Consider the following 10,097-nt stretch of genomic DNA (forward strand, 5'->3'; position numbering starts at 1 on the left):
GTCTTTGCTCTTTCCTCTGAAAAGCACTTTCTGCAGAGGTTTTTTGTTTTGTTGTTTTGTAGGCAAATTTCTGAAGCCTCTTCTGTAAGGAGCCACGTGTGGAATTGCTTCCCTACTTTCTGTGGGCTATGAAGAGCCGTGATTGTTGTGAGTCACATCCGGGTAGTCAGAGGGTTCCCATAAAGACAATCCTGGCTTCTCAGGGCCCGTGTCTTTTTCAGCTTTGCCTTCTCAGGTCTCTATATGACTAGACAAATGGCATTAAGAAAGAAGACCTGACTACTCCGCCTTTGATGAGCAAAAACTTTTCAAGGCCAAGTACCGTAAGCTGGTTCTAATTTCTAAAGTTCCCATCTGAAGTTTGAAAACCCACATGTAGTTGAATATCCTTTGAAATTTTCTTAAATTGCTCATAATTTATATGTACACATTATATGTACACAATTATATAGTAATATATGTATAAATGTACCCAGATATGTTCTTTAAACATTGAAATAACTTCTAGCGTGGCAAGACGCTCACTTAGAAGAAGCATGTGAGACTTGAGACTGAGGAAACAGAATCTTCCATCTCAGGCTTCACTCCAGGTGGCATACTTTCTTGAACCTATTTGGCAACTTTGTACACATAAAAAATACAAGTGAGTCTGTAATGCAACTCGGTTTTACTTTTTCTTTCCTGAAGTGTACTCTCTGTGCCCAGAGGGAGGAAAGAGCTTTCTTCCTTTCATTCATTGAATAAATGTTAATCGAGGGCCTGCTTTTTTGCTAGGTAATGTTTGAGGCCCTAGGGAGACAGCAGTGAACAAAACAAAGTCCCTGCATACACAGAACTGATGGTCTAGGGTGGGCACACAGGCAACAAACAAGTAAATATAAGTGTGTCAGATGGTGACTGACAGAGGAAATTACACTAGAGTAATGGGGTTAGGGAGGGCCTGGGAGAGCTGTTATTTCACGTAGTGTGACATTGAGTAGAGACTTGAAGAAAATGAGAGGGTGAGCCTTGTATGTATCTAAGTTGGGGAGTTCTTAGGCTGAGGGAACAGCAAAAGCAAAGGCCCAGAAGCTCAAATGTGCTGAACCTTTATGGAGGCCATTGTGGACAGAAGTGTGAGTAACAGCATAGTAGATGTTGAGAGGAGAGAGATAGAGGGGTCTGTCACACAGGGCTGTGTAGGAGTTTGGCTTTTACCCAGAGTGAGAAGAGAAGCCATAGGAAGGTGGCTGTAGTAATTATTGTTTAATCAGCTCTATTGAGGTATAATTTACATGCAATTTACTGATTTTTGTAGGAGGATTTTGAGGAGAGAAGTGACATGATATGACCTGTAAAAGGAACCGTTCTGGGTGCTCTGTTGAGAGTAGACTGTATGGGAACAAGAGCAGATATTGACATTTAGTTAGGAACTAAGGCAGTGCTCCAGGTGAAAGATGATTTCCCTGTTTTCTTTACTCTCCCATTCCTGCCAACCATCTGACACCTTACTCACATCAGACCTCCAGCTCCTTCCTTGTGTTCACCCTCAGCTGATGATCCTGCTTCCTGTTCCACTGAGAGGAGAGAACCACCAGAAAAAAACCTCCAAAGGCTCTCAGCCTCCCATCCGCCAACCTCCCTGCAAGTATTCCCATGTAGTCTGTCCTCCTGGTACGATATTGAAAAGGTCTGTGCTCTAATTTATGGCCAGCCCCTCTTCTTATGCATTAGATCCCACTTCCTCTCATATTCCCAGGCCAGTGTCTGGGATAATCATTGGACAAAATTCCTGATAGTTCTGTCGTTCGTATATATATATTTTTAAATAGATATATCGACAACAGTAATTTTTCTAGAAAAATTCAAATGCAGATTTAAAAATTATAAATGATATAATATCCATCAACACTAATATGCCCTGGAAGTAATCTCTATAGTTATTTCATGCTTCTGTCATTCTTGAGTTACAAGGGACTTCTGTTCGAAAAGCTCAGCTATAGCCCTATTGGAACAGAGCTAAATGTATAAGATTTCCTTCTCTTCCAAGTGTGTCTCATTTTCAGTTTAGTTTATTTCAAACGTAGAAAAGACAAGACATCTTAGCCAATTCTTAAAGCTCTGCAATCTATATTTTCAACTTGGGCTTAAACCATTGAAATGCATAGTGATTTCACTTCAGTTGTGTACAGATCCCATTGTCATTTGTGCATGGAGATTTGCTTTACAGGCATTCAAGTTGCAAGTGTCAACCTTGAGGCTGTCCATTTAAAAATGTTTACTGCTGTCTGTTTGATTAAAAACGGATGCATTGTTATGGTCATCATTATTTAAACAATTAATTTATAATGTATTCCTGTCTTTAGAAAAACTGAGGAAAAGTTAAATAGCCCATTGCTACAGACTTCTAAACCATTGATTTTTAATAATTCTTATCTCTGGATTTGACTGATAATTCAAAATATACTTTTGGTCATTCTTGTCATTTTCTTTTCATAAATAGTGCTTGGACTATTTTTAAATGGAGAGAAATAATACTGAACTTGAGAATGGGAGAGAGACTACAGTGCTAGCAGCTGTGTGACCTTAGGCAAGTTACTTCATTCCTGCTGGTTGAATTGTGTCTTGGACAAACTAGGGAATTGGTCGTCATGTTTCCTGAGCCTCTTTCTAGCTCAAATGCCTGACATTGTGACATCGTTTGTGAGGTTCAGAAAGTAAAAGCCACTAGCATCTGGTCCTTGTGTTCACCTTCTTGTCTTTACTTCTCTATCAACATCAGAGTCAGCCCTGAAAAAAACAACAACAACAAAGAATTCACAGTTCGATGATCTGAGGAACATGGCAAAGATTAGGAGAGTCGCACATCTTTGCCTGGCTAATCGTGGGGATGGTTCTGAGTTGAGAAAATAGTAACCACACGGAGTTTTAATGACAGATGTCAGGTCACCAGGATACTAGGAAGTAAGAAAGACAGGGTCTATGATGACATTTTTTGGGGGGTTGTCATGGGTTCTGTCTGGCTACTCAGATCCAGAAACCTCACAGATTCAGCAACAACAGCAGAGGTATGGTTTAGAGTTCTGAGATGCAGGCTTCCAGAAACTAAGCTGATAAAGGAATAAATATCAGTTTGTAGAATATTAATCAACAAGTACTCACTGAAACATCTAAAATGTGCCCTACTGAGTACATGGGGCTCTTAAAAAATTGGTGGTTGTAGTCCTTGCTCAGAAATAAGAAAGTTGGGGGCGCCTGGGTGGCGCAGTCGTTAAGCGTCTGCCTTCGGCTCAGGGCGTGATCCTGGCGTTATGGGATCAAGCCCCACATCAGGCTCCTCCGCTATGAGCCTGCTTCTTCCTCTCCCACTCCCCCTGCCTGTGTTCCCTCTCTCGCTGGCTGTCTCTATCTCTGTCAAATAAATAAATAAAATCTTTAAAAAAAAAAAAAAAAAGAAATAAAGTTGACCACAGGAAACATTAACTCTAAACTTCCTTTGCAGTTAGAAGACATTCCATAAATGCTGGATTGAAAAATGTAATTAGTAATGGTTTAGCTCTAGATAGGCCTGCATAGAGGAAGGGGGACAGAGTAGATGATTTTTTAGGATCCTAATCCTGTTCAATTCTGAATTTTTTACGGTAGTATCGTAATGTTGTCTGTACACCTTGATTGACTATTGAGACATAGGGAAAAATAGTGTCTTAAGTCACACTTCTTTAAGGTAGCTGGTTTAACTGGCAGGATGCTATTGTACAGAGACCACTGGATTGGGAATCAAGAGAAGTCTTCACTCATTCAAGAAATATTTAATGGATGTGTCATATATACCAGGTTCTATGTGTGGCGCTAGAGACAAACGAGTAAGTTAGACAATATCATTGGCCTCAAGGTTATACTCTAGGAAGGAAAACAGAACATTGAAAGTGGAACACTGAAGCATAATAAATGTAATAATAGATGGAGTATAGTATGCCATGGATTAATTTTTGCAGGTAACATAATTATTATTAAAATATATGCTTAAAACAAAGATAAATTATTGTCACGAACCTGGTATGATTGTAATGAAACTTTAATACATATAAATAAGTGCCCTTTTCAAAAAAGGTCCTCTCCCCGAAAGACTCTTACAGTTTAAACACCCACTTAATGGTATATGAGAGCACCCATTTCCCCACATACTTAAGCAGTACTGGATATTATCTGTATTTCAACATTTTTGCCAATCTGATTTTGAAAAATGAGATCTTATTTTAATTTGTGTTTCCATGATTAAAGGTGAGCTTGAAAATCTTTTCATTTCTTGGCCATTTGTTTTTCTTCTCTAAATTTACTGTTTGTTTCCTTTGCTCACATTTGTATTGCATTATATTTTTTCCTAATTGACTTGTAAAAATTCTATATAATACAGCCCATAATCCTTTTGTTTTAAGTTGCAAATATTTACTGCCAATATGACTTTTCTCTTTTAGTTTCATTGATTGCCTTGTAGGTTTGTGTAGTCAGATCTGAGTCTTTTCCTGTATAACCTCCAGGTTTTACATTTTTAAAGGACTTTCCCACTGCAAGATTATAAAAATTTTCCTCTGATATGTTTTCTGGTTACTTTGTAGTTTTATTTTTAATGTTTCACTCTAATTCACCAATAATTTATTTTTATAAGGCAATAGTATTAAGTTTATTTTTTCCCTAAATGAATAGGCCACTTGTCCCAAGATCATTAATCGAATCTCCATCTTTCCCCAAATATTTGAAATGCTACATTTATCATGCATTAAATCCCTAAAAAGCATAGGCCTATTTCTAGGCTCATTATTCTGTTTTATTATTTTTTCTGTCTGTTGTTGTGTCACCACTACCCTGTTTTAATGAACCTACTGTATGTTTTGATAGGAAGTATGGACACACCCCCCGTTGGCCTCATTTTGTTTTTCTTTTTCAAAAATACATATTCTCTAAGTAAAATTAGGAGGCATATTCATTTCATAGGGCTGCTATGGCAAAGTACTACAAACTGGGTGGCTTAAAACAACAGAAATGTATTGTCCCATAGTTCTAGAGGCTGGAAGTCCAAAATCCGGGTGTCAACACGGCCATGCTGTGTCTGAAACTTGTGGGGGAACCCTCCCTCGCTTCTGGTGGCTTGCATAGCTGTAGTCTCCGCGTTCATTGTCATGTGGTGTACTCCGTGTGTGTCTGTGTCTTCACATGACTTATAAGGGGCTTACCCTACTCTAGTATGACCTCATCTGGATTATATCTGCACTGACTCTTTCCAAGTAAGGTCACATTCTGAGGTACTGGGGGTTAGGACCTCAGTGTGTTTGGGAGGGTACCTTTAACTGATAAGAGAGAGCTGGCATTTTTAAGATATTGAGTCTCTTCATCCAGATAGATGCATTTTCAGTTAATTCTCTTTAACTGCTGAGAAGTGAGCAGAGTATTGCTATTTTGAAGTTACCATGCCTATTTCTTATATTGGTTTTAAGATTTTTCCCCACCGATTTTCAGAAGTTTGACTACGATATCCTTGGATGTACTTTTCTTTGTTTTTAGCTTGCTTATGGCTTGGGACTTCTTGAATCTCTGAGTCATCAGTTGGGAAAAATTTCCACCCTTATTCCTTCACATATTGCAATGTTCTTGTTCTCTCCTCTTGTTTTGCTGCTTTTTTGGGGCGGGGGTTTCCTTTTATAATTAAATTCAGTTAAGTAACATATAGTGTATTATTAGTTTCAGAGGTAGAGTTCAGTGATTCATCAGTTGCATATAACACCCAGTGCTCATTCCATCAAGTGCCCCCCTTAATGCCCATCACCCAGTTGCCCCATCCCCACACCCCCTTCCCCTCCAGCAACCCTCAGTTTGTTTCCTATGCTTAAGAGTCTCTTATGGTTTGTCTCCCTCTCTGATTTCATCTTGTTTTATTTTTCCCAGATTTGTCTCGCTTCTTTGTACTTACAACAGATATAGTGGTGCCAAATAATGTACTTCTAACCACTTTTTTTTTTTTTTTACTTAGAACGTGAATTGTTTTTGAACAACTTGCTAGCCCTGCACTTCGTTATTTTCAGTTCTTAGCTTTACTCTTTCTGTCATAAATGGTCGCCTAGGTGACCCTATAGTGAGTAGGTATGTGATGTGTTAGGAACCAGTGCCACTGGAGGATGTGCCAGTGAACTTTACCTTGTAAGAATGGAAAGAACCAGATCATTAGCAGACACTGTAAGGGATGTGATGACAATTATAGGGGCCTCGTCTCCTTAGATAGGTAAAGCTTTGTAATTACTACAGATTACAGTGACTTCCCCCCAAAATATGTCAAAGTATGTTTTGTAAGTGCTTATCTGAGACTGGGCTTTGAGTTTGGGGACCAGAGATTTTTTATTTTATTTGTGCACAGAGATAAGATATTTCTTTTACTTTTAAACAGGTGATATGTCTTTTCTTCAAAACACTGTAAGTGGATAGCTTTATTGTGCCACCTTCGCATCACCATTCCTATATCTCAGAGTTCCTGAAGACAACTTAGGACACACTTGTGAGATCCATCATAAACACCCAAGCCTATATCCTAAATCGAGAATGGGATATCAGCTTTTTAAATCGGATGTTATCTTTCAAGAAGAAAGAACCATATTTATACAGATAAGAGGAAAAAATGGAGAAATTTCGCAAAAACACTTAACCAAGAAGAAATCAGATAGCTAAGTAACAACCAAATAGCTAGAAATCCTTGTAAGTAACAGTCCATCTGTCCATTGTGGTGGTAATAGTAACAATATTGGTACTAGAAGATAGATTTGGAAATGTTTGTTAGTGCCCACTACACAGGGCCCTTTTATCCGTGTCAAAAACTGAGTTCATCTAGGGCGAACATCAACTTCATTTCTACGTATCTTTATCCATCTTCTCACATAACTCTGTGATCTCAGAGAAATAGATATCGGCTCTTCTACTGCTAATTAATCTCTCCATCTATACCCCAGACTCCATTCTTTTTTACTCATCAAGGTTTTAGGACTTTGGTTTAGTAATTATTTCATTATTTAGTCATTCCCAGTTCTAACTTCCGACAGTCAAAATTTTTTCTTTTAAAAGTACTCCTTGCATAACAATTTAATTTTTATCCACCTTTCTCTCCTTTCATTACCGGACTTGCCGTACTTGTAGCTAACAACCTCAGTTCCTATTCTGCTGTTGTCTGTGAAGTAGATTCTTATCTTCTGTTTTTATACTAACATTATTTGGAAGACACTCCTGAATCCTGAATTCTTTCTTGATAGCACTCTGTTCTTAGTCCTTTCTGTAGTTGGACTTTCTGCTGCATTTGATGTTTTTTCTTTGCTTGTGTGATATCGGTAGATTCTTTTTTGTTCTGGTCCCTTTGCGAATGCTTTTTAAATAGCTTCACTTTTGCCCTAACACAAAGGCATGTGCTTTTAAGGTTTATTTTCTACTTGTTTATTTTTTTTTCTCAAAGAATCCATGCATTCTGGTATCTTCATAGTCCTCCCATGCCATTAACTCCCTGAATTGTTTTTTTCAGTCCCAGTATTTCATTTGCATTCTGTCCCCATAGTTTTTCCTGCTTTGAGTCTTGTTTCCACTTAAATGTCCCACTTCACTTTAAATCACTTTAAACTCAATATGGTGAAAAACGAAATCACCAGCTTACCCTAAGTCGCCTCCTTTTCCTTCAATATTTCTATCATTAGTACCTATTAGGGTACTTACTGTTAGTTCCTCTGTTAGTACCATAATTAGTATGACCATTAGTTCCAAACTTACTGGCTAGAAACTATTGTATCTTTATAAACTTCATTTTGTAAAAACTCCCCATAGTCAGTGTCAGTATTGTTTTTTAATTTCTTTCTTTCTTCCTTTTTATGTTTTAGATTTACTCCTACACTAAATTATTACTAGTATTATCCCAGTCCAGGCCCATATCATTTATATTATACTTTTTGCTGAATTCAGAAGCCTTATTCTTTCATTATCCACTTTAAATAAAATTAACAAACATCTTTATCCAAAACATTTCATAGTTATCATGTTACTATTATGACAGAAAACTTTAGTTTTCCTATCTCCTACTGTATGGCATTGAATTTTCTGTGTTGGTCAGAGTTTTTATTATCCAGTCACATTTCACTTTTCCTTTCTTATTTTTTTAACCTCTGCTTTCCAAAACATTCATTTGAATTAGTATCATTGACTTTCTGTCATGTCATGTACTTTTCTGTGTCTTTATTTTTTATTTTGCTATGCATTTTGTCACAATGCTTCCATTTCTTCTGCTCTACCTATCTGTATTAATCCTTCCCTTCTTCAAGTTTCCATATTAATCAGGACCTATACTGTATAATCTTTTGTTTCATGATAGCACTGGTTCATTTTTATTTCTATTATACTTTTTTTTCTGTAATTGATGAGCGAGTTTTTTTTTCCTTTTATATTCCAGAGAGAAGAGATACTGTCTTCTCCTTAATCCTGGATACTATATCCAAAGTCAGAACACCAACTCCAAAGCAGAGAGCTTCTGAAAAAGAATAGTGTCATGGCATGATGTTAGACATTTTTCTAAATGATAGTTCCTAAAACTTTGCATTAGAAGAATTGGAATTTGATAACCAACTTGAGAAATGCTAGTAAAACCGAATTATAAGGACACTCAATTAAAGAGGAAGATCATTAATATAATAATTTTGGGGAAATATTTAACCTGAGCTCAACTCTCTTTAAACAACTGAGAGTTTCTAATGACAATTATGACATAATTATAAATGATAGAAGCTTAAAGCATAGTCTGTGTCAGTTGATTTTTTTAAAAGGCAACTCATAAATGGAAAATAACTTATTAGAAATAAGGATGCATTTTTATCTCAAACCTTACTTATTCTGGAAACAATTTAAGTGTAAAGCCATACTTCAGTACTAATGGAACATAAGAAAATTTGTATGAGAGAGAAGCATGAATGTAAACTATGTGGTAAATCCTTCAGCCGGAACACTAATCTTATTCAGCATCAAAGAATACATACTGGAGAGAAACCTTATGAATGCAATGAATGTGGAAAAGCTTTTAGTCAGAGCACTAATCTTATTCAACATCAAAGAGTCCATACTGGGGAGAAACCTTATGAGTGTAACAAATGTGAAAAAACCTTTAGTCATAGGTCATCCCTTAGAAATCATGAGAGAATTCATACTGGAGAAAAACCCTATCCTTGTGATGAATGTGGAAGGGCTTTTAGCCATATTTCAGCCCTTACTCAACATCACAGAATTCATACTGGAAAGAAACCATATGCATGTATTGATTGTGGGAAAACCTTCAGCCGGAGCACACATCTTATTGAACATCAGGGAAGTCATTCTGGGGAGAAATCCTACCAGTGTAAGGAATGTCGGAAAGTTTTTTGCCATAGCACATCGCTAATCCGACATCAGAAAACTCACACCGGAGAAAAACCCTATAAATGTAATGAATGTGGAAAAGCCTTCAGTCATACCCCAGCCTTCATTCAACATCAGAGAATTCATACTGGAGAGAAACCCTACGAATGTAATGAATGTGGAAAGGCCTTCAATCGGAGTGCACATCTTACTGAACACCAGAGAACTCATACTGGAGAGAAACCTTATGTTTGCAAGGAATGTGGAAAAACCTTCAGCCGAAGCACACACCTTACTGAACATCTAAAAATTCATTCTGGTGTGAAACCCTATCAATGTAATCTGTGTCAAAAACTGTTTTGCTATAGGACATCACTAATTCGACATCAGAGAACTCATACAGGAGAGAAACCCTACCAGTGTGATGAATGTGGGAAATCTTTCAGCTTAAGCTCAGCTCTTACTAAACATAAGCAAACACACTCAGGGGAAAAACCTTATCAATGTAAGAAATGTAGTGACGTTTTCTGTCATAGTGCTTCTTTAATTTGACATCAAATAACTCATTTTAGAAATGAAATCCTATCAGAGTAATGAATGTGGGGAAGCTTGCAGCCGTAGGTCATCACTTATATCTGAAAACTCGGTGGTAAGAAACCCTAGGATTGTTAATGCAAGCAAAACTTTAGGCAAATTGCTCACTTTGTTTATGCTGA

General features: G+C 37.2%; 1 protein-coding gene across 1 annotated transcript in view; it reads left to right on the plus strand.

The window, feature by feature from the left end:
- LOC123803395 (uncharacterized) overlaps positions 1–10,083 on the plus strand; it is a 36,125-nt gene extending 26,042 nt beyond the window's left edge. The window contains exon 6 of the mRNA XM_087869468.1: positions 9,010–10,083. Coding sequence (XP_087725594.1) covers positions 9,010–9,933 — 924 coding nt within the window. The 3' untranslated portion in view covers positions 9,934–10,083. The remainder of the gene's footprint in view (positions 1–9,009) is intronic.
- Positions 10,084–10,097: the final 14 nt, after the last annotated feature.

Source organism: Ursus americanus, chromosome 18 (genome assembly GCF_024610735.1).
Source record: "Ursus americanus isolate L20-20 chromosome 18, mUrsAme1.1.p, whole genome shotgun sequence".
Lineage (NCBI taxonomy): Eukaryota > Metazoa > Chordata > Mammalia > Carnivora > Ursidae > Ursus > Ursus americanus.